Source organism: Schizophyllum commune (genome assembly GCF_000143185.2).
Source record: "Schizophyllum commune H4-8 unplaced genomic scaffold SCHCOscaffold_4, whole genome shotgun sequence".
Taxonomy (NCBI): domain Eukaryota; kingdom Fungi; phylum Basidiomycota; class Agaricomycetes; order Agaricales; family Schizophyllaceae; genus Schizophyllum; species Schizophyllum commune.
Window position 1 is genome coordinate 1,316,134 of NW_026089541.1, and position 21,967 is coordinate 1,338,100.

General features: G+C 57.7%; 8 protein-coding genes across 8 annotated transcripts; 6 read left to right on the forward strand and 2 right to left on the reverse strand.

The window, feature by feature from the left end:
• Positions 1 to 98: 98 nt before the first annotated feature.
• On the reverse strand, positions 99 to 2,405 carry SCHCODRAFT_02535527 (Pkinase-domain-containing protein). Its single transcript, XM_003033218.2, has 2 exons — positions 2,275 to 2,405; positions 99 to 2,220 (listed from the first exon to the last, which is right to left on the reverse strand). The coding sequence occupies exons 1-2, from the start codon at positions 2,360 to 2,362 to the stop codon at positions 194 to 196; spliced, it is 2,115 nt and encodes a 704-aa protein (XP_003033264.2). The 5' UTR covers positions 2,363 to 2,405; the 3' UTR covers positions 99 to 193.
• Positions 2,406 to 2,555: 150 nt separating this feature from the next.
• Positions 2,556 to 7,474, forward strand: SCHCODRAFT_02535529 (DNA ligase IV-like protein). The gene is made up of 22 exons (XM_050343577.1): positions 2,556 to 2,824; positions 2,874 to 2,933; positions 2,982 to 3,137; positions 3,165 to 3,295; positions 3,343 to 3,428; positions 3,479 to 3,615; positions 3,673 to 3,848; positions 3,906 to 4,001; positions 4,050 to 4,446; positions 4,503 to 4,642; positions 4,699 to 4,863; positions 4,925 to 4,968; positions 5,020 to 5,109; positions 5,170 to 5,224; positions 5,281 to 5,399; positions 5,453 to 5,593; positions 6,056 to 6,161; positions 6,213 to 6,794; positions 6,849 to 6,935; positions 7,003 to 7,137; positions 7,193 to 7,269; positions 7,331 to 7,474. Exons 1-22 carry the CDS (start codon positions 2,627 to 2,629, stop codon positions 7,342 to 7,344), a joined length of 3,192 nt encoding a protein of 1,063 aa, XP_050201055.1. The 5' UTR covers positions 2,556 to 2,626; the 3' UTR covers positions 7,345 to 7,474.
• Positions 7,475 to 7,547: 73 nt separating this feature from the next.
• On the forward strand, positions 7,548 to 10,811 carry SCHCODRAFT_02221599 (uncharacterized protein). The gene is made up of 3 exons (XM_003032603.2): positions 7,548 to 8,257; positions 8,305 to 8,394; positions 8,450 to 10,811. The coding sequence occupies exons 1-3, from the start codon at positions 7,745 to 7,747 to the stop codon at positions 10,586 to 10,588; spliced, it is 2,742 nt and encodes a 913-aa protein (XP_003032649.1). The 5' UTR covers positions 7,548 to 7,744; the 3' UTR covers positions 10,589 to 10,811.
• A 937-nt stretch (positions 10,812 to 11,748) lies between these two features.
• SCHCODRAFT_02495563 (acid protease) lies at positions 11,749 to 13,526 on the forward strand (the record flags this gene model as incomplete). Its single annotated transcript, XM_003032604.2, has 11 exons — positions 11,749 to 12,034; positions 12,079 to 12,116; positions 12,168 to 12,258; positions 12,307 to 12,385; positions 12,441 to 12,476; positions 12,537 to 12,562; positions 12,613 to 12,753; positions 12,809 to 12,827; positions 12,911 to 12,948; positions 13,001 to 13,215; positions 13,278 to 13,526. The coding sequence occupies 11 exons, from the start codon at positions 11,749 to 11,751 to the stop codon at positions 13,524 to 13,526; spliced, it is 1,218 nt and encodes a 405-aa protein (XP_003032650.1).
• Positions 13,527 to 13,793: 267 nt separating this feature from the next.
• On the forward strand, positions 13,794 to 14,350 carry SCHCODRAFT_02221737 (uncharacterized protein). The gene is made up of 3 exons (XM_050342105.1): positions 13,794 to 13,864; positions 13,914 to 14,194; positions 14,258 to 14,350. Exons 1-2 carry the CDS (start codon positions 13,844 to 13,846, stop codon positions 14,145 to 14,147), a joined length of 255 nt encoding a protein of 84 aa, XP_050201056.1. The 5' UTR covers positions 13,794 to 13,843; the 3' UTR covers positions 14,148 to 14,194; positions 14,258 to 14,350.
• Positions 14,351 to 14,489: 139 nt separating this feature from the next.
• SCHCODRAFT_02495551 (acid protease) lies at positions 14,490 to 16,261 on the forward strand (the record flags this gene model as incomplete). Its single annotated transcript, XM_003032605.2, has 11 exons — positions 14,490 to 14,772; positions 14,826 to 14,863; positions 14,917 to 15,007; positions 15,063 to 15,141; positions 15,197 to 15,229; positions 15,285 to 15,310; positions 15,366 to 15,506; positions 15,557 to 15,599; positions 15,659 to 15,696; positions 15,746 to 15,960; positions 16,019 to 16,261. The coding sequence occupies 11 exons, from the start codon at positions 14,490 to 14,492 to the stop codon at positions 16,259 to 16,261; spliced, it is 1,230 nt and encodes a 409-aa protein (XP_003032651.1).
• On the reverse strand, positions 16,243 to 18,718 carry SCHCODRAFT_02572110 (uncharacterized protein; the record flags this gene model as incomplete). Its single annotated transcript, XM_003033219.3, has 3 exons — positions 16,243 to 18,257; positions 18,304 to 18,387; positions 18,441 to 18,718. The coding sequence occupies 3 exons, from the start codon at positions 18,716 to 18,718 to the stop codon at positions 16,526 to 16,528; spliced, it is 2,094 nt and encodes a 697-aa protein (XP_003033265.1). The 3' UTR covers positions 16,243 to 16,525.
• Positions 18,719 to 18,899: 181 nt separating this feature from the next.
• Positions 18,900 to 21,620, forward strand: SCHCODRAFT_02665430 (uncharacterized protein; the record flags this gene model as incomplete). The annotated part of the gene is made up of 7 exons (XM_003032606.2): positions 18,900 to 19,552; positions 19,603 to 19,865; positions 19,916 to 20,082; positions 20,372 to 20,901; positions 20,947 to 21,206; positions 21,258 to 21,445; positions 21,501 to 21,620. 7 exons carry the CDS (start codon positions 18,900 to 18,902, stop codon positions 21,618 to 21,620), a joined length of 2,181 nt encoding a protein of 726 aa, XP_003032652.1.
• Between the last annotated feature and the right edge of the window lie 347 nt (positions 21,621 to 21,967).

A 21,967-nucleotide genomic window follows, 5' to 3' on the forward strand; every position in this document is an offset into this window, starting at 1 on the left:
GTCCATGAATTCAGAACACATCCAGGCGCACGGTCAGTTTCACAATGAATGGATCGCTCATACAAGCAGGCGTCATCCTATCCGTGGCCTTCGTCCGACGCGTGAAAGGCAGTTCTCTTGCGGCCAAAGTATCCCAGGAGATATTTCTATGCGCATGAATATACATCTGTGTAAACGGGTGCAGTCAAGATGTCTAAAGGGCCATTCCCAACACGCGTCTATCCTTCGGCGGCGGAATAGGCGCCACCTCACACGGCGTCCCCGCCCCCACCACATCCAACGTCCACTCCTGCCGCAACCTCTTCCACATCGTCCTAAAGCTCTCCGCCGACCCCTTCTCGTGCACCACCAGCAACGCCACCCGGAAGTCCTCCTCCTCCCGACCCAGCATGCGCACCTCCACCCGGAAGCGCACCGCCTTCAGCGCGCCCATCACCCCCGCCGCGTCCCGCGTGTCGTCGAGCCGGCAGCGCAGGATGCCCGGACCCGCGACGTCCTCGAGCGCGACGTGCGCGCCCATGCGCATGAGCAGGCGCCGCGCCTCGGAGCGCGCGGTCGCGGCGCCATGCGTGGAGAGCAGCGTCTGCGGCGGCGTGCGCATGCGGAAGAGCGCGGGGAGCCAGCTGTGCTTCGGAGACGCGCCTAGCGGCGAACTGGGCGAGGGCGGCTCAAGGAAGAACGAGGTGGGCGTGGCGATGTTCTCATCGCGGCGCTTCTTCGATTTGGGCTTGGACGAGCTCTTCTTGCCCAGGTTCGTCTGCACCCTGAGGTCGCCGAAGACGCGGCGGGATTTGGGAGCTTTCGGCGTTACCGTAGGCGTGGCGTTCTCCTTGTCCGTGCCCCAGAAAGCGTCCATGTTCACGTTCTGCTTGCGGCTGATCGTGAGCGGCGCGGTGCCACCCGTATGAAGCGGTTCCATCTCGGAGATGGCATGGAAGACGTCGTCGTAGTCGCCGTCGCCAGACGAGGCAGTGAAGACATCAGCCGGAGGCAAGTCGTCCAGCATATCCCACACCTGCGACACGTTGCCTTGGGGCGACGGCGACGAGCAGACAATGCGCGGGGCGCCAGCCTTGCGAGGAGTTGCTGAATCTTCGCTCGGGTACACGCGGTGCCGTGCGCCGCGCTTCGGCGTAGGAGCGTCGTTCCGAGGCGCCGCAGCTCTGTCGACCTTCTCCCGCCGCCTCTGCTTTCGTCTCTGCTGCTGATGTCTTCGCGCGACCGCTTCTTGCTCTTCTTGCACATACTGATCGAGGACCTTCTGGCGATGAGCAAGGAGGAGCCGGAAGATGGTCTTCTCTTGTGTCTTCTTAGCGCACTCAAGGTTCGCGAGTAGATCCGCGTCAGGAAGTCCGTGCCAGAGTGTGCGCAGGTTGGCGAACAGCTCAGGCTCCTTGATGTCGGCGCCAAGAATAGGCTCGAGAGCAGAGGTGCCGAAGGTAGGTTCCGGGGTTTCCTTGAAAGGTAGCGACAAGAAGAACGGGTGTTTCTTGATCGCAGGGATGGTGATACGCTTGCGAACGTCCTTGACGAGCATCTTGCAAATCAGGTCCTGCGCAAAGGGGTCGATGTCGGGAGGCAGAACGTAGTTGCAGTCGTTGATCAGCTCGAAGAGAGTTCGCAAGTCGGAAGAGTCGAAGGGGAGAGTGCCGACAATCATTGCGTAGAGAATGACACCGCAGGACCAGACGTCTGCGGCAGCTCCATCGTACACGACGTTCTCGACGAGGAGCTCGGGAGCAGCGTAGTGCGGACTCCCACAGGCGCTGGTGAGGAGGCTGTCGACAGCCTGGAGCGTAGCCATGCCGAAGTCAGCGATCTTGATGTTGCCGTCCTGGTCGAGCAATATGTTCTCGGGCTTGAGATCTCGATGAGCGATGTCGAAGCGGTGGAAGTACTCGACTGCGCTGATGACCTGCTGGAAATAGCGCGCGCCTTCGTCCGCAGCGAGTCGACCTTTGCTGACGATGTGATCGAAGAGCTCGCCGCCTTGGACGTACTCCAGAATGAGGTATAGTTCAGTGGACGTCTCCCAGACGTCGTAGAGGCGCAGAATGTTGGGGTGGTCGGTCAGCTTCATGATGACGACCTCGCGTTCAATGGATAGCTTGTAGCGCTCGGCCGTGTCGGCGATGCTGCTGTTGGGGTCGATAGTTTTAGAGATAATCTTGATAGCGGCATATTGCCCTGTTTTCGAATGTCTAGCGATGCGCACACGCCCTGCGAGAAGCCATAAGCAAGGACGCTCTGGGCGAGATGGGATCGGGGACGTACCGCAAGATCCCTTGCCGATAGTGCGCCCAATCTTCCAGAGACCGATCATCTTGGGGTCGCTCTTCTGCGGGGTCGGAAAGGCGGACATGGCGAGTTAGCTGGTGGGCGCGTAGGTAGATTGTGGCCGTGGTGGCGTCTGGCAAGCAGCACCCGAGCTCGCCGGCAATCCGCCCGATGATCTGCGAAGCGCGACACGTGCTAGCAACCACGTGGACCGGAACCGGAACGCAGTCACGATCGCGGCGTGACAGGTCGCGTCACCGGCGCGCCACACGCGTCTTGTTGACTCTCGCCGCCATCTCACGAACACCGACCAGCTTCCCTCGGACTCTGACGACGGCGAGTGGCAAATATGCAAGCGACCCCTGCACCCACAGAAGCCCCTGGCTCTCCGCAGCCTTCGCAAACAACAGCTTCGCAACAACCATTTCCTGAGCAGCCCTATAACACCGACACCCTCCCCTTCCATATCCTCACCGCATTCTTTGAGAAGCTACAAGGAGAGCGTAAGCAGGAGAAGCGCAGGAAGCTACTCAACCACTGGTTCAACGTATGCATATCCTTGAAGTGTTGTTCGTTGTGCTCATCGAGTGCGATAGAAATGGAGAGAAGACAATGGACCAGACCTGTATCCTGTACTGAGACTGATTCTTCCGCATGTAAGATATGACTTGCTACTACTATCTACTAGCTGACCAACGGCCCAGCGCGACCGAGAACGCAATGTGTATGGCCTGAAAGAGAAGGCACTCGCCAAGTTATACATCAAGGTGATACCCTTGAATAAGAACGACCCAGATGCTATGCGGCTGCTGTACTGGAAGAAACCGACAGAGAAGCATGCAAGTACTTGCGCAAGCTCTGTTGTGCGCTCGCTCACCTACGCATAGGCTGCATCTGGAGACTTTCCGACCGTGCTTTACGAGGTCGTCAGCAAGCGTTCCTCGGTCACTCAGAGCACCTTGACCATCGACGACATAAACGACATGCTCGACCAGCTTGCCGACATGTCGAACAAGTCGTAAGTCTGCATGTTGTTGTGCCGTGCCCCTGCTGACGCCGGTTTAGAGAGAAGCAGTCGAAGATCATCCAAAGACTTTACAATGAGGCGACACCCGAGCAGCAGCTTTGGTTTGCGCGCATCATTCTCAAGGGTAAGTGGATATGTTCCAACATCCGATTCCCCTACTCAAGCCCAGGGAAGACATGAACATCTCCGTCAAGGAGACCACCGTCTTCGCCGTCTTCCACCCCGACGCGCAGGCGCTCTACAACACTTGCTCCGACCTCAAGAAGGTGGCATGGCAGCTCGCAGATCCGAGCATCCGACTCCATGAAGATGTCAGTCTGGGACACCAGCATCGGCTCACGAAGACCACATACTAACACCAATTGCAGGAGAAGCAAGTAAAGCTCGGCCAGCCTTTCATGCCCATGCTCTGCAAGCGGCCCATGAAGCGGATTGAGGATACGGCGCAGGAGATGGACGGCTCTGAGTTCATCATTGAGGAGAAGCTGGACGGCGAGCGAATGCAGTTGCACAAGATGGGGAACCAGTACTACTACTCTTCGAGGTACTGCGCAACTGGCGTTTGTGAACCTGGACCTTCTAATCTCTGACAATTGTACAGGAAAGGCAAGGACTACACCTACCTCTACGGCTCGCACGTTGGCGCCGGAAGTCTGACCCCTTACATCGCGCACCGCTTCCACAAGCAGGCCGACTCGTAAGCAAACCCTCACACTCCAACCGTCCGTCGCTCACCAACCCCCAGCGCCATCCTCGACGGCGAAATGCTCGTCTGGGACCCCATCTCCGGGCGCAACCTCCCCTTCGGCACCCTCAAAACCGCCGCCCTCGACCAGTCCAAAAAGCAAGCCGCGCCCCGCCCCTGCCTCAAAGTCTTCGACCTCCTGTACCTCAACGGAAAGTCCCTCATCGACAAGTCCACCGCCTTCCGCAAGAAGAACATGCGCCTGGTCATCGAGGCGCTGCCCGGGCGGATCGAGTTCGTCGACGAGTTCAAGGGGCGGACGGCGCAGGACATACGGGAGAAGATGGACGAGGTGATGGCGAATCGGGGGGAGGGGCTGGTGATTAAGCACCCGAAGTCGCAGTATGTGCTGAATGGGAGGAATAATGATTGGATTAAGGTGAAGCCGGAGTATATGGTGAGTCCGAGGTCATATTGTAGAAAGTCGCAGCTGATACAGGACATGAACCACAGGACAACATGGGCGAGACCGTGGACGTGCTCGTCGTCGCCGGCAACTACGGGTCTGGCAGACGGTCCGGCGGCGTCTCGACCCTCATCTGCGCCGTCTTCGACGACCGGAATACAGGCAGCTTCAACGAGAATGAATCCAAGTACGCGTAGTCTTTATGTGCCATACTGGAAGATGCACTGAATCGTGTCTTCGCAGATTCAGCACCTTTGTCCGCGTCGGGTCTGGCCTAACGTACGCCGACTACATGTGGCTGCGCGCGAAAAACTGGAAGACGTGGGACGCCAAGAACTCGCCGACGTACTTGCAGACAGCGAAGCGGTCGCATGAAGACAAGGGGGATGTGTATTTGGAGTACGAGGAGTAAGTGTACAGGTGGTGCTGGGGATGTACAGGCGACGTGAAGCTGACTATGTGCTCACAGCACGTTCATCCTGAAGGTCAAGGCAGCGGAAATCACGCCGTCTGGTGAGCGTTTCTCGCTCGGGTCGTATAGGGCACCTCGCTGACGGTTCACAGACCAGTACCATGTCCGCTACACGATGCGCTTTCCTCGCGCGCTGTCCATCCGGGAGGAGATGGCTCCGGGGGACTGCATGACGGCGAGTGGTGCGTGATTTCTTTTTGTTGACGGCCCCAAGGCGGAAGCTGATCGTCTGCGTCGCCCAGCCGTCGTCGAGCAGCTGAAGACCGCGAAAAAGCGCAAGATGGAGACGAATAAGGTGTACGTGTTGTGTCGGTCAGTGTTGATGAGAATCAAGTGCTGACTGGATCGTCTAGCTCGTCCACGAAGAAACGCAAGGTCGTGAAGAAGAAGGTGGAGATGCTCCCGCGCTTCGACGGACCGGATATGAAGGACGTGAAGGAGGAGAGCGATTTGTTCAAGGGAATGAAGTTTGGTATGTCTACCGTGCATTGCTCGAAGAACGGGTGCTCATGCGACCTTCGCCAGTCGTCATCTCCGACCCGAAGGCAAGGACGGGCGAGGAGGACAGGAAGAAGTTGATGAAGCTCATCCGCTCGCATGGGGGACAGTGCCCGCAGTTCGCGAAGGACCCGGCTGCAATTGTGGTGTACAATGGGACGTCGACGCGTAAGTTGGATGTTACAGCATTTTGCGAAAACCTTGTCTGGTGCTCGCCGCGGAAGAAGAAAAAAGTTTGCTTGACTTAGCCGTAGACGACACTGGCCAGCACATCCGCCAACCGTGACGTCACTTGGCGCGGGGCAACGCTTCGCCTACTGGAACGGCACTCATACAGTGTGAAGCGGCTTCTCGCAAGTGCTGTGACGGTGTACATGCTCTCTGGAGACACCACAAAGGCCCTGATTTGGTCTGGCAAGAATTGGGGCAGCAAAATCGGTCAACTTTGAGCGACGCATCACGCGCCAGGCTGCGCGGCAAAGTCCGGATGCGCGTCTCGCGGCTAAGTCAAGCAAACTCTTTCTTTTTTCCTTCGACGCGGACCAGACAAGGTTTATGCAAAACGCTGTAATCATTGTTTCGGTTTCGAATAGTCGATTTGGCGGCGATATGTGCTGACGAAGGATGTAGCCTACGACCTCCAACTCATCATCCGGAAGGACACGAATGACGTGGTGCGCCCTCAGTGGGTGATGGACTGTATCGCAAAGGGCGAGTTGGTGCCGATGGAGAAGAAGTGCGTGTCGGTCTTCATCTCGCACAACATACTTTTTGAGCTTTTCAACAGATATTTCTTCTTCGCCACCACAGCGCGCAAAGAGACCGCCGAGTACGGCGAGGATGGCGGTGCTGAATCGAGCGGCAGCGTGACGCAGGAGTCGTCGGATGATGAGGCCGCCGCGGAGACGTCGCAGAGCAGCAAGAAGCGCAAGCGAGCTGGCAAGTCGGCGGAACCGGAAACGCAGGACAAGACCGCCGACGAGGAGAAGGCCACACCTGCACCCTCGAAGCCCAAGGTCGACCTGGACCCGGGGCTTGCGGCGTGGCTGGGCTATGACGAGGACGACGCGGCGGGAGTGGAGGACGATGCAGGGGAGAAAGACGAGCGCGGTGGCCGAGACGACGTCGAGTCCGACAACGACTCGGACAATCAAGATGTCAAGGACGAAGAGGAAGAGGATGACATGGCCTTCTGGTTCAACGAGGACGACGGAGATGACTCTGCCACGGCCACGCTTCCCACGCAAAAGACCACACAATCGACCGCCGACACGCAGAAGGGGGATGACGCCCCCACGACGCAACCGGAAGTGAAGATGGGCGACGACAACGCGATGCATTACGACGAGGAGCTCATATTCAAGTACCTGTGAGTGCACCAAGACCACGATGCCCGCGATACTCACGCGAACCCCGCCCGCAGATGCTTCTACCTCGACTCGCCCTCCAACGCACGCGCATCCGGCATGTCCGTTAAATCGACCGCACATGAGGATGAGATCAACGAGAGGTGCGTGTGTTGCTAGTCTTCAGCCCGAATACGTAGGATCTAATCAGCGTGGATCCCAAACACGCAGCTTTGAAGAGCTGAGATCGAAGATCGAGAGCAACGGAGGCCGAGTGGTCGACCTGAGCGAGCCGAAGTTGACGCATGTCGTGCTGGATAAGCGGGATTTGAGCAGGAGGATAGATCTCATGAGGCGCACGTCGAAGTGAGCGATGTGTACGACAATGTTTGTTGTATAGGAACTAATGGACCCTATGCAGGCCGAAACGCCGGCATCTCGTGTTAACCGCGTATATCGACGCGTGTCTGGAGGAGAACACGCTACTGGACGAAGATGGTGAGCTAGGGCACGCATAACCGCGGTGTGCAGGCGCGTTTGCTGATCCCCCTTTTCCTAGACTTCGCGCCGTAGACCGGTTTGCAAGTGATTTGGAGTTAGCAAATTCGGGTAGGATATCTAAGGACTTTGTATATGTAAAGTAGAGCAGGCAACATACCAATGAAGCGCTGGATCGCCGGAGTCGAAGTAGACTTAGCATGATTTGAGGAGGGGAACACGAGGCGCGCCGAAAAAGGAAGGAATTTCCGGAGGAAACGAGGCAGATGAATTCTTCAAGTCTTCGCTCCGACCATCATATCGTTTTCGCCCAGACTCCTCACTTTCCCCACCGCCCCCATCCCTCTCTGCATCACGCAGCGCTCAAGCGATACAGATCGTCCGCCACCCACAAATTTTCTCCGGCGGCGAAGCGCGTCGCATTCACCCGCACCCGATCCGCGACGCTCGCATAGTACGCCCAAAGTCCTCGAAGATGGCGGAGACGGCGCAGCCAGCACCGGAGCTCTCCCCCATTGACCAACTTCTCAAGACGCTCGGCATGACGCGTGACGACCTCGACAAGCGTAGCCGCCAAATGCGCCAATTCCTCGACAACGACGGTGCACGAGGTGCCGACGTCGTCCCCTCCGTTACCGCCCCCGCCCCCGAAGCCCAGCCATGCACGCGCCTGGGCCGCTCGCAGGCTGCCTACGCGCGCCCGATGTCCCGCGCGAGTTCGATGACCGGCCGGGACGCGTCGCCCCCCGCGACCCCAGTGAAGGCCGAGCCTCGTGATGCGACCGTGCCGCTGTCCATGGAAGCGGTCATCGAACGGCAGAACCAGAGCCGGCGAGAGAAGAAGCGCAAGGAGAAGGCGAGCGGCCGCGCGCCGATGGGCCATCCTCCGTCGCCCACCCCTAGCGCGTCGCGGGCAGCTAGCGTGGCATCGTCACGGGGGGTCAGCGTCCAGCCACAAGCAAGCAGATCGACAGATAACGCCAATCAGGTGAGTGTGGATACACTGGATATGAATCGCTCTGATTCTCTATACAGATGGGCGCGTCACTATTCACCCCCTCCATGAGCAAATATTACAGAGAACATACCCTAGTCGAGCCGATGAAGGCATCTGCGCGGACGATGGTATGTGGAATGTGCATGCCCGAAGTAGTGCTGTGTTAACGCTTGATCATCATAGACGGCCCCTGCCTCGACATCAAGCGCGACCTCCACCGCGTCAACAGCTGCCGCGAAGTCTTCCCAGCCACCATCCTCGTCGGCCTCCTACAACCCTTACTTAGCCTACCCGCGTTACTTGCCCTTGCCATACCCTGCCGCCGGAGGCTCTGGCGCACAGCCTGTGACACCTCAAGCGAACCGCACCCTGCCCAGAGACACCACGTTCTCATCGAATAGCTTCCCGCCGTCTTCCCCTCCCCAAGCGTCGCCTCAATCTTCCCCCGCCCATGGCATTGTCAACCTGGTCTCGTCCCCTGGAGGGCCTGCGAACGGGTCACCATCGCAGGAGACCGACAACGAAGCGATGCCGTTCAAGCTGCCACCTGGTCCCTATTCTCCCTTCAAGCCCGAGCGCTCGTACGCGGCCATCATCGGCCAAGCAATCCTATCCTCGCCGGAGCACCGCTTGACCCTGCAGGAGATTTACGACTGGATCACCATCGTGTACCCGTACTTCAAGCGCGGCGAGACGACGTGGATGAACAGCATCCGGCATGTGCTCAGCACGACCGTGGTCTTCCGCAAGGTGCCGCGCGATCGGTCGGTCGGCAGGAGTCTCTGGGCGATATGGGACCAGGACCTAGAGTGCTTCGAGGGCGGGGGCTTCAAGAAGCACAAGTGCAAGGACGCCAACGTGAAGGAGCCGAGCCGCAGTAATAGGAGGAAACGTGCAGCGGAAGACGAAGATGCCGCAACCGCCGAGCGGGCGCCGAAGAAGGCGAGGCCCGCGTTGGATAGTCCACCGTCACCGGCGGCTGTGCCAGCGCTGCACGCGCAACCTCTCTTCCCGCCGACCCGCCCTGCGACGCATCATCAGCCGTACTATGCGGCGACGGAGCAGCCTCCGGGCATCATCTTCCCGCCGCTCCCGGCGACGTCGAACTTCCAGAGGGTGGCGATGAGCGCTGTTGCTGCGGCTTCGTCATCTTCGAGCTCGTTCCCTGCATCGCAGAACGGTTCGGAGCATGGCGAACAGGATGAGGAGCTTGAGGACGGCTCGCCCGTGGAACCGCCCGCCATGCGCCGTCGCCCTCCCCGCTCGACGGGCTCGATATCCTCCCTGCCATCCGTCCCAGCCCTCACGCCGAATCACAGCTCGTCCAGTCCGCCATCTTCTATGCCGCCCTCGAGCGACGCGGACTTCAGTGCGGCGGAGGACGACGATGACTACTCAAGCAATAAACATCGGAGCAGTAACGACACTGTCACTGGTACCGAGCTGGACATCGAGCTTCCGCCTGATAGTGATATGACCTCTGACGGTCTGATGCACCCCGCGCCGCTGTATACTCGGTCGCGGAGTAGCTCGAGCGCGTTGCAGCCTGGCATCATGCTGGATGCGGCGCGGCCTCCATCGGCAGGCAGCTCTAGTAGTTCGTCAAGTAGTCGCTTGCCTGGCAAACGGCTTAGCCTGAACGACTTGATCGACATTCCTGATGTGAGCCTCTCGCTTGCCCCTTGTACCTTCGGTACTGACCCAACGCAGGACCCTCGCCCTCTGCCACCTATTCGTTCGCCTAGTAGCCCCGGCTATCGGCACTCGGAGAGTACCCGTGTGCATGTTCTTCGCCGCTCAGTAAGCCCCGGTCCACCATCGACGCCTCCTCCCCGCCAGGCGCGCAAGCGCAGTCTCCAATACTCGCCCTCTGGCGGCCGCTCCCCCCTTTCGCAGATGAGCCCCGTCACCAGCCTCGAGCACTACAAGTCGCACCTGGACCACCCCATGGCCGGCCAGAGCTCCTCGCACATGCGCAGCCCGCCCAACGGCAACACGCGTCAGACGACCCCGCCGCGCCGCATGGTCACGCCCCCGCGCAAGTCGGTGACGCTCGCGAATCTGTGGCCGCACACATCGCCGTACCGCACGCCGACGCGCGGGTACCCGGGCATGTCGCCGTTCCGGACGCCCAATGGGCGCTTGGTGCTCGACGACTACGACACGAGCGCGCTGCTGGATGAGGAGGTGCGGCGGAGCGCGCTGAGGGGGATGGGGGATAGCCCGGGCGGGTTCTTTGGGAAGGGGAGGAGCCACTTGTTGTACGACAGCCCGGGCGCGCTGGACACCAGTCCCGGGACGGCGGGCCCGCGGTATTACTAGTGCCAGGCGGGCTCTCGCTCTCGAGGCGAACACCGGACATGATATGACTATGATGCGGACGCTGGCCGACACGATGAAGGAGCGCCCCCACGTATGGGACGTTCGTTGTACTATATTAACCCGTATGTATTCTGCCTGCATCCTCGCTCTGATTTTGTTATGGCAACCTCTTCTCTTCGTTCCCCCTCTCCCCTTCCCCGCATTTAACATGTTCTCATCATTGGTTGGCTTCCGGACGTTGTGTTGTTGTGTACGCAGCATGCAGAGTGGTGTACGCTATCTGTCGCTGTCCCTTGCTGTCGAGTGTAGGCTGTATACTGCGCCCTCTCCTCGTTCAAGTTGGTGTACCATTCGTTCGCTGTGGGTATGCCGTTGTCGCACTTGCCTGTGTACCGCTGTAGTTGGTTACCGTTTCCGTTAGTACATTGTGGTTGTTGCATGTTTTATGCCCATATGTTCTCGCATACTTGGCGCGGCTGACGAGGCCTTGGCTGCTCTTATCATCAGAATATCTATCGTCATATCTCGAGTAGAAGGCGGCAAACGCGACCAGTCACATCACGTGACTTTGTGACAATTCGCGTTTCATCCGGATTTGGGCAAAATCTGGGCCCGAAGAGCTCTTGGACAGGGCAGTCATCTCGTTCTGCGAGAACGCTGGCACGGCCGTTCCGACTTCTCGTTCAATCTACTCTCGCTGCCTGAAGCTCCGACTGATTGCAACTATGTCTACTAGAGCGGCCTTGTAACGGGCGACGACGTGCATTGGGGCTCTTTTGGGACATACAATGCGATGCGGTCCGCGACCGATTACACAAAGTCCGCACCTGCTCTTACCGACTCTTGTGTTGGTGGAAGATATAGCATCAACTGGATGTGCATAGGTGGTCTTTCAGTCTCGTTCACCGCCGCCATCGCGTAAACCGGGACTATCCTACTGCTATAGGCCTGTAAGTCGCTGCTCCAGCTCAAGTAGGTCGTATGCCAGCGGGTCCTACTCTGATATGGTGTACAGTAGGAAGCTACTGCAGCGGGATACACATCGCCTACAGGATGCACTTTGTTTTGGGAGGCGACGAAGTCGTCTATAAAACACAGGTGCGCTCGCCCAGTCTTGTCAGGCTCTTCTCTACACCCGGATCCTAGCCACTCGCTTCAGCATGTTCTCTTCTCGTCTCTACTGCCTTCTTCTTCTGGCTGTCACTGTTGTGGCCAGCCCCGTGGTTGAGCCCCGAGCGGATGCGACGGTCAACCTGCCTCTGACCCTTCAGCGCAATGTCACTGGTGGTCAGGAAATGGTTTCGGCTGGCAGACAGCGTGCTCAAGCGCTGAGAGCTTATGGAAACGGTCAAAGGCACCATCCCGCCGACGAGCCCGTCTTCAACCAAAATGTTGTCTACACCGCCCCTGTCGGGGTAGGCTCCGCTGGGGAGACTTGCAAGTACAGTCCCAAAGAAATTTGATACTAAGCCAATGACAAAGAACCGCAGATAATCTCATCGTCGACACCGGGAGCTCGAACACCTGGGTGAGTGTACTTGATCAAACGCTATGTGCGTCGCTCACGCGTCCGTCTCAGGTTGGCGCTGCGAAATCTTACGAGCCGAGCGACACCTCCCAGGACACGGATGAGCCGGTCGAGGTTACGTATGGCTCTGGTTTCTTTCTGGGTGAGCAAGGTCTCCCACGAGAAGCGACTGCCTCATTTGCGCACGCAGGTACGGAGTGGATCGACAGAGTGTCGCTCTCGAGGGAGCTTGTTGTCCATAGACAATCCATTGGCGTCGCCAGATATTCGTGAGTTTAACCTCCCCATTTTTTCCTTGTTGTTTCGATACTGAGGCCCCTTCAGCCGAGGAATAGGGCCCAAATTTGACGGTATCCTTGGGTGAGAAGCACCGTTGGTGGTGCATATGCCCTGTCCTTCGGCTTAAAGCGTCTTTTGCAGTCTTGGGCCGACGGATCTGACCGCAGGTAGGACCTAGACCGGCGTTAGTCCGTCGACATTCTGATTTTCGCATCAGGATCACTCGTTTTCAGCCCGGGGGAGGAGATCCCTACTGTGACGGACAATCTGTATACACAGGGAAATATTCAGCAACCGGCTCTGGGTGTCTATTTTGCGCCCGCTGCCTCTCAGTCTCCTGGAGGGGTTCTGACATTTGGTGAGCTTACGTCGTCGGCGCACGTCTGCAATACCTCTCATGAAAAATTATGCAGGCAGTGCTGACGACACATTGTATACGGGAGTGCTACATCGCTTGCGCGTCCTTCCTTGCCGCAACAATGGGCTGAAGTATACTGCTGACCGGCGATCTATAGCCCGAAGACGACGACCTCGCCCGCGAGCGCGTACTGGGGTGAGGCACTCGCTTCGCTTCACTCGCGTCAGCACTGACAGGCGCCCTACAGGCTACGATCAATCTATCACCTACAATGGCACAACTATCCTCTCACAAGCATCCGGGATTGCGGACACCGGTACCACCCTCATCTACCTGCCCACGGATGCGTACAACATGTATGTAGCGCAAACTGGAGCAGTGCCCGATAGAAACACGGGTCTGCTTTCGGTTACGGAGAAGCAGTTCAAACAGATGAAAAGCCTGGTCTTCAACGTCAACGGGGTGCGTCTCATTCTCTACCATGCGCTCCTTGCGATGCTTGCACAATACCGACGGTCGTGTAGGTGGACTACGAGCTTGTTCCCGACGCGCAGCTGTGGCCGCGGTCCCGCAATGCAGATATTGGAGGCACGCCCAAAGGGTACTATCTCGTAGTGGCGAGCATGGGCAGCCCGGAGGGGCAAGGCCTCGACTTCATCAACGGCTACGCGTTCCTCGAGCGGTTCTACTCGTATTACGACACCGCAAACGCGGAGATGGGATTCGCTACGACCAAGTACACGAACGCGACGGTCAATAGCCAGACCCAGTAGTGGCATGGACCTCAATGGCGTCCAGTCGCTCGTTGTCTCTCATGCTTCGTACGCCGATTTGTTCTGTCTCTTATATTGTCTTCATCGTACCATACCGCTCCTTTGATCTCAGAAACGAATAGTACTGGTGCTTTCCTCGAACCTTTACTGCACACCCCTCGCGCACAGTCACGGTACGTGGGCGCGTTACGGTTCGTGTGCTGACCCCATTAGGAAATGTAAGGCGCTGTCCCCGTTAGGACATGGCTATCTGCGCCAAGCCCTTCACGACCATCTCATTCCGCGTCACCATCGCGCCTCGCGGCATATCCAGCTGGATGAACACCCTAGGCTCAACTGTGAGACTGCCCACCTCCTCAGTCGGGACGTCTCAAGCTGCTCTTCCAGGCCTGCTATCTTTGCTATCGCGTTTTCCCGACGTTCTCAGTCACGGTGCATGAGAAGGACGTGGGTCACTGGCTCCTGCGAAGCTCGCGGGCACTGGCATGCGAAAACATGCGCGTCATCGGGACATTGAAATGCGTGGTGTGCGGTGATAGGAACGCAGAGCAGGTGTTGCCCTTCTGCTCGGAAAGGGAAGCATTGGCATGCAAGGGACGCTTCAGCGCGCAACGGTACTAGACCGGTACGCAGGGTTGCGACCACTGCTTCTGCGTGCTGAGGTATAGGTAAGCACGAATATTCATCCTTATGCACAGGCACTCATCGTCGAGCGCCTCCCATCGCCGCAGGTACGCACCGTCGGACTCATCAGCCACTACATACCCACAGCTGTGGCGCGACACGCAGAGGCGCACGCCAGCAAGGAACTCTGCAGCCCTTCGACATAGGAATCCCTACGCCACTTAAGAAGCACATCGCGAGCATGATGCTCTGGGAGGCTGGCTATATAACCCTGATGCGCTCGCCCGGACACCCTGGGCTCACTCCTCCTCCCGGAACCAGCGAGACCACCTCCGAGTCATGGCCGCCCTCAGCTTCCTCAGCTCGCTCCTCCTGGCGCTCGCCGCCATAGCCAGCCCGGTCATCATCCCCCGCGCGCCGGTGTCGGTGTCGCTGCTCAAGGAGCTCAACGTGACGAGCGGGCACCAGCTCGTCGCGTCGGGGCGGCAGCGCGCGCAGGCGTTGAAGACGAAGGCGCTGAGGAGCCCGGGCACGGTCGCTGCGGCGAACCTGTCTGAGCCCGTTATCAACGAGGCGGTTATCTATATTGCGGAGGTGGGCGTGGGGTCGCCGCCGACGACGTGTGAGTGCTGCGCGCGATGGGCGGACGATGTGCTCAGCTGACCCGGCGCGAAGACAACCTAATCGTCGATACCGGTAGCTCAAACACGTGGGTGAGTGAGGGCTTAGGAGGGCAATGTAGCGAGGTCTGATAATCCCTGCTCAGGTCGGCGCCGTGACGGATTACGAGCCGACGAGCTCGTCGCAGTCGACCGGGGATATCGTACAGGTTACCTATGGGTCCGGATTCTTCATCGGTGCGTGTTTCGTACCCCTTCACAGTAGCCATCTTTCTTGATACCGGAAATGCAGGGCTCGAGTACATCGACACGGTCACCTTGACCGATGAGCTGGTCATCCCTGAGCAATCCATCGGTGTTGCGTTCCTTGCGTGCGTACCCTTTCATCTCTGGTCAATGCTATCGCCCTGAAACCTCTTTCTGCAGTTCTGGCTTCAGCCCTTACGATGGAATCCTTGGGTGAGCCTCCCAGATTCTTCCTATCATGCGTTGGCTGATAGAGCGACCTGTGAAGCATTGGGCCAACGTACCTCACCTCTGGTAAGTTGGAACGCCTCGTTGGTCTCAGGTTCTCAAGACACTGAGCTCGTCCCAGGGACGCTACTGACCTCGAGCGAGGAAATCCCGACCGTGACTGACAACCTGTACAACAACGGCGTCATCAGCGAGTGGTCCTTGGGCATCTCGTTCGCACCAACCACCTCTGAGGAGGTTCAGAACGGTGTTCTTACTTTCGGTGCGTTATAGCCAGCATCGCGTCTATCTGCGTTCTCACACGTCCTATAGGCGGCGTCGACGACTCGCTTTACACCGGGGATCTCAATATCTTGTGCGTATCCAACACCTCCACGCTCGATCTCATAGCTGACGCGGCCCTTCTGCTGGCAGCCCCAAGACGGCCACGGAGCCGGCGACCTACTACTGGGGTGCGTCCTTTCGGCGCTTCTGTCTATCTGCGCCTGACAGCGTTCCCAGGTTATGACCAGACCGTTTCATATGGCGGCCAAGAAATTCTCTCGCTCACTGCTGGCATCACGGACACCGGCACCACTCTCCTCTACCTCGCTACGGACGCGTATGACGCGTACGTCGATGCCACGGGCGCCACATTGGACAGCACGACGGGCCTGCTCTCCATCTCTGCGTCGCAGTTCGACGCGCTGGAGAGTTTGTTCTTTGACATCAATGGGGTACGCTCATCTTCCGCGTTTATTCTTTGACAAGGCGCTCATCTGCGCCATTTCGCAGGTCACCTACGAGCTCATCCCCGACGCCCAGCTGTGGCCTACGGCGCTCAACGAGGCGATAGGTGGTTCGGCAGACAGCCTGTACCTCGTGGTGTCGGATCTGGGCACGTCGTCCGGCGAGGGCCTCGACTTCATCAACGGCTACGCCTTCCTCGAGCGGTTCTACTCCGTGTACGATAGCGCCAACGCGCAGCTTGGCTTCGCGGAGACGAATTATACGAAGGCGACGGTCAACTACCAGTGATGACGGTGATGCAACCTTTGGTTTAAGTCGAGTTTGTAAGGGAGGGAATAGGGATATTGTATCAAGACTTCAAGGATGTATACAGGAATGGGATGAGGTTATTATACTAGGACGGAAGCAAATGGCGTTGCCACCGAGTCATAACATGATACATTCCAGATGTAATCAACGCGCCTTGCGTGGTACTCTTCCTAATATCGTGATGATGAATGTCAGACGCGCAACCATATTCAGTCCAGTCCAATCCAGATCCAGCACAAATGTCTACGACATCGTCTTCCCCTTGCCCTTGTCCCCGTCCTTGGCTGCCTTTGCTTTCTCCATCGCTTGTTGCCGGGCCGTGAGTCGCGATGGCTTTTTCTCGTCTTCAGGGTAATACCTTGCTCCGTGCGACCACCAAGACCTGGAGTCAATGCCCGCTTCTGTGGTCTTCTTTTTCCCTTTGAGTGCACTCCAGTGCCTCGTCCGGGGCTCAGGTACGGCCTTCGCCAGCTCGTCGAGCAACTCGGGATAGGCGACGACATATCGCATCGCAAAGCGCGTCAAGTTCGTCATGCAGTCCAGCACCGTACCCTCCGAGGCATCCGTGTCATCTGGCCGGTAGTTCGGGGTGGTGTACATTCGCGAGATGTAGAGTGTCGTGCTCTCCACGGACGGGCGGAAGAAAAAGACCGAACGGTCGCTGTTAGACAGCTCCATGATTCGGTACTTTTTGTAGAACATGGCGGTATAGACCTGGACGACCATCTGGAGCGCGCTGTACATGTAGAAGTCCTCCGACGGCCAGAAGAACTTGTAGGCGTAGCCGGGGCATCGTCTCTGCTGCTCCGCGAGCGCAGTCGTGTGTTCAGCGAGGACCTTGTTCATGCCGCCTAGAAGCTGGACGAGGAACAGTGCGTCGAGTTTACCCTTCATCTCCACGCCAGATTCCGGGGAGTCGTCGTATATGTCGTCGATGTCGGTGGTAGCACGAACGCCAGGGACGAGGTCGCTCTCAATGTCCTGCTTTAACGCACTGTTGCCGTTGCGCATGTAATAGCCTCCCGGCACTGGCACCTTGTTGAGGGCTTCCGTCAAGAGCTCACCAGAACCGCGGAAGAAGTGGCGCTCGATGTCTGCTTCTCTGGCAGATACCTTTTGGTGGTTCATCGAGTTCTGAACGCCGTGGACAGTAGCACGGCCGTCATCTCCCAGAGGTTGTCCGCCTCCACCCTCGAGCTTGCCTTCGAAAGCCTGCTCAAGCACGTCCTTGGAGAGCTCGTCGACATTGGTGGTGGCCTTTCCGAGCAGAAAATGAGAATACGTCAGTTTCTCCGCCAAGTCGCCAAGGTTGTCGAGAAACACGATTTTGGTCAGACGAAATTTCTCTGGAACAGAGATTTCGATTTTGCGTACGCGTCGATGATGGCCGCATAGGTAGGTTAGAAGGAGGGGTGCCGTGGGAGGAATCCGTGCGATCAATGCATCCAAGATAGACACCAAGGGACGCTCGGGACTTGGCACCTTCTGTCGTCGCGCGAAGGCAGCAGTTCGAAGAAGGGCAGAGAAGCTATCCCAGGTCTCAAAATCTAGTATCGTGGAGGTCATGGATGCCGAAGTGGAGTCTCTGCCAGCGACAGGTTCATGCCCAGAGTCCACTACATATAGACCTTCGAAAGCGGAATCAAGCAAAGATACGGCGGAGTCGCCGTCGTCGCCGTCGCCGTTGCCGTCGCCGTCGTCGTCGTTTCGTGCTGGCGCTCGTTCATCGAGTACGAAGGAAGGGTCCTCGCGGTTAATCTCATCCAATAGAGCCGAATAGGTCCTGTCGAAATCGTCGAGAGTGAGGCATTGACGTGCGCAGACTTCTTCGGAACCTTCGATCTCTTGTTCAGGATCTTCATCTTCCGCTTCGACGAGCTCCAGTCCGTGGTCCGTTTCATGGCCATCTGTGCGTATTCCCGCACCCAGAGGCTCATCAGGAGCGTTAACGTTGATTGGGTATTCAAAATGTGTGCTGGGTTGAGATGAGTACTCTGCCTCGAGGAAGCGCTTAGACTCACCTGTTGTCATTCTCGGGCTCGTCGTCGTTTGAAAATGTGAGAGAAAGACGCAATCGATCCACTGCCTGTGCTATCTGCCTCTCACTGAGAACCTGTCGTTAGCATGGAGGACTAACGGGCAGGAATGTGCATCTCACCTGTCGATACGACTCTGAGGCATAGGAATGCCATCGAGAATGTCGTATGAGCGATCGGGGGAGGCGGCGCGCGTCTCTTGGGCAGCGGGGTCCGAATGTCCTGGCTCTTCGGATGGGGGCTTGATATAGCACATACAATCGGACACGTCCGAGATTGCCTGCCCGACGAACCTCTGAAATCTGTCTGGGAGCATCGCTTTGAATTCTGTCAGCTCCTCGGACAGTCGAAGGAGCAGAGCGTGTACATGGTCGAGGGAGATCTCCGTAGCAACAGACATGGTGAAGTGGATCGTCGCGTACGCGCAGGTCGACGTTATATATTAGAGGCCATACCCCGGTCTCTGGATTACATGATGATCGATGTTTGTTGCACAGCTTTGGCCATGTTCGAAGGCGTGTTTGACCGTCGAAGGCCAAAAAAGGCATGAGAGCTGAGTCAGAACAATGCGGTTGGAATAAATGACTGCCTCGAGGCGCGATCACGTGAGCACCAAGCGTCTGTTGATCGCTGGCCCGCAGTGCGCCACCTTCAACCCAACCACCACCACCAACACTGCTGCCATCGAAATCGCCATAATGTCCCAGCAGCCTCTCATCAATGGTACACCCGGCACCACCGTCGTGCTACCAGGCACCAAAGCCGCTTGCATACTTCGACCCCAGCTATTCAACGGTGTCGACGAGAACAGCTTCCACGTTCTCCCCCAAGATCGCCTATACGCCAACTGGCCCCGCATTCGCGGCAAGCTCATTCCATACGAAACGTATAGCACATACGGTCGCGAGTGGTTCTCGCCCTCCTGCCTCGTATTCCAGGCGGAGACGAAACCATCCGACCCGGCCGTCCCATCTCAACGGTTCGCGCTCAAGGTGGCGTTCAACGTCGTAGATGGCAAGCCTTGCCATCAATTCCTGCGCAACTTCTGTATAGAGGCGCGCTTCTATGCCAGACGTCTGAAGCACCTGCAAGGGAAGTCTGTACCGAAACACTACGGGGTTTGGACATGCAGTACACCTTGGGGCGGAACGATGGGCTGTGCGATCATGGAATGGGGCGGCGTACCGTTCAAAGAAGAATTCATTGGCCCGGGCGAGCAAGGAGAGAAGCAACGGTGCGTCATGGGTACTTACAACACACGCAAGGTGCTCACTCTGCTCACAGTCTGGACATCATGTACGCGATGAAGGCCATACACGACGTTGGCTATGAACACACCGACCTCGTCGAACCAAACTATCGTCATCTCCTGTACGACACCGAGCGCCAGCGACCCTACATCATTGACTTTTCGCGAGGAGAAAAACACAAGTGCCATCCGAGGATGGCGATCAAGGCGTACAAGACTCCTCCCGATCCCTATGTCTTCGGGTGCATGGAGCTGCGGGATCTGGGCGTGGCCATCGGGTTGTTTGGTCTGGGCCCTTGTGCGTGTTTCCGCTCCTCGCCTTTCTTCGTCGCTCACATACCCTTACAGTGTTCGGCCCTGAAGCGTGCCCTGAAGTGCAGGAAGCGAACGAAAAATTCTTCGAAGAGCAAGAGCTGAAGGAGCGGCTAAAGCGCGTTAAAGAAAACAAGGCAAGACATGCACGCCTTCAGGCCCGCGATCAACAGAATATGGCGCAGACGTCTACTGCCGTGCATGTTCGTGGATGAACACCGCTATCGTAGATGCTATGTTTTCTCGTTGTACACTATACCCGTGCTCTGTCTGTATGATCAACTCCACCGTTGTTCCCTGAAGCAGCATCGATATCGCATTCCACATGGTTCCATCATCGACCTGAATTGCCGCTAGAGTCGATATGGAACACCGTCGCTGCTCGCCCTCCAAGGTGCAGCCATCGAAACATGATGTCCACGTGGGTGTCACGCCTTCAACAACACGCGGCGAGACATCAGCATTTCTTGTACTTGAACCGTCATGTCCCAGCAGCCACTCATCGGCGACGAGCCTGGTGTTGAGATTCAACTCGCGGGAACCGCTACGAGCATCATCCTCCGACCCTGCAAGTATGGCCGAGGCTTGGACGCCAATTCCTTCCGTGCACTTCCTCCCCATCGCTTCGTAACGGCCCTCCCCCGCATATCCCACAGGCAGATACCCTTTGAGAGGTACAAAACCTGGTGCACCGACTGGTGCACATCCTCCTCGCTTGTATTCTACGCGGAAACTTTCCCGTCCGACCGCTCCGCCACCCGCAAGCGCTTTGCGATCAAGGCCGCTCTCCACATCGAACCCGGCGAATATGGCGATCCGCACCTGGCGGCCTTGTACCGAGAAGCTGTCTTCTACCAGGAGCATCTAGCTGAGCTGCAGGGGCGCTGTGTGCCAAGGCACTATGGGATTTGGATCGGGACTACGCCGTGGGGCGTGAGCATAGCTTGCGCGTTCATGGAGTGGGCGGGCCTGCCATACAGCAGTCCCAAGATGGATAAGAGCTTCGAGCGTGCGGACAGAAGGTGCGCATCCGGCCTCAATCTTCTATCTCGTGCTGATCGACGTAGAATGAAGGCAGTGGTAGCGGTGCTGGCTCTGCACAAGGCCGGCTTTCAACACAACGGCTTGGGTGAAGATACGCGACACATCCTCTTCGACGAATCTCGCGAACGAGCGTTCCTCATCGGCTTCCAATACGTAGAGCCACACCAGTGCGGTCTGAAGATGCCCTTGAAGGAATACAGCGGTCCACCCGCTCCCCACATCCTTGGCTGCGAGGAGTTATGGGAGATCGGCTGCTCCGTCCACTTTTTCGGCAATGGTCCATGTACGTTCCTCCGCGTATCGTCATACCCATGTACTCACCGCGTATGCGCAGCGTTTGGCCCCGAAGCTGACTCCAGGGTTCAAGCAGCGAATCAGAAGGCGTTAGACGAGTATAACAAGAAGAAACGCGTGGAGGAGGCTCGAGCACGACTATACGCGCGTCTTGAGCAGCATCGTCAGCGACTCGCCGAGAAGGCTGCGCGACGCCCGCCGGAGGTCACCGAGGCGGCCCCGGTTCATGTACGGTGATCAAGTACTTGGGTAAGCGTATTCCGATTGCCCTTGCCACTCAAAGGTACTCATTATCTCAGGTTCCGGCCCCTACGCTGACCCTCTGCTCCAAGCGTATGCGTACGAGCGCAGGGAGCGCATCGACCAGCGTAACATCTGCGGAGCGGCGGCGATATCAGACTAACATCGACAGCCGCCCTGCCCAAGGACATGCAGCGCCTTTTTGCGCGCGCACATAAAGGATAAACACTAGTACAATCAATGTAATATAGACTGATGACGGACGCTCGACGAATCGAAGGCTACGTATGACGGCGCGGCCCAGGCGTGATAATTCGGGCTGAGCTTTTGTCTGCTCGTGTCTGAGGATCCAAAACAAAAACAACGTCTTGCAGCTCGCCCTGACTGACCTGGGTAGCTATTATCTGGCGAAGGACTTGAATTTATCATCAGGTACACCTTCGAGTAGTTTTACGACGGTTGCTCCCGCTCGGCGCTTGCCGCAAAACTCCCACGTGATGTCGCCACTAA

Coding starts and splice junctions, on each gene's coding strand:
- SCHCODRAFT_02535527 (XM_003033218.2), bottom strand. CDS start 2,362: ATGTCCGCCTTTCCGACCCCGCAGAAGAGCGACCCCAAGATGATCGGT. Junction 2,221..2,274: donor TATCGGCAAGGGATCTTGCG/GTACGTCCCCGA, acceptor GGCTTCTCGCAG/GGCGTGTGCGCATCGCTAGA.
- SCHCODRAFT_02535529 (XM_050343577.1), top strand. CDS start 2,627: ATGCAAGCGACCCCTGCACCCACAGAAGCCCCTGGCTCTCCGCAGCCT. Junction 4,864..4,924: donor GTGTATTTGGAGTACGAGGA/GTAAGTGTACAG, acceptor ATGTGCTCACAG/CACGTTCATCCTGAAGGTCA. Junction 6,936..7,002: donor GAGGATGAGATCAACGAGAG/GTGCGTGTGTTG, acceptor CCAAACACGCAG/CTTTGAAGAGCTGAGATCGA.
- SCHCODRAFT_02221599 (XM_003032603.2), top strand. CDS start 7,745: ATGGCGGAGACGGCGCAGCCAGCACCGGAGCTCTCCCCCATTGACCAA. Junction 8,258..8,304: donor CGACAGATAACGCCAATCAG/GTGAGTGTGGAT, acceptor TTCTCTATACAG/ATGGGCGCGTCACTATTCAC. Junction 8,395..8,449: donor AGGCATCTGCGCGGACGATG/GTATGTGGAATG, acceptor TGATCATCATAG/ACGGCCCCTGCCTCGACATC.
- SCHCODRAFT_02221737 (XM_050342105.1), top strand. CDS start 13,844: ATGAACACCCTAGGCTCAACT. Junction 13,865..13,913: donor TGAACACCCTAGGCTCAACT/GTGAGACTGCCC, acceptor CTGCTCTTCCAG/GCCTGCTATCTTTGCTATCG.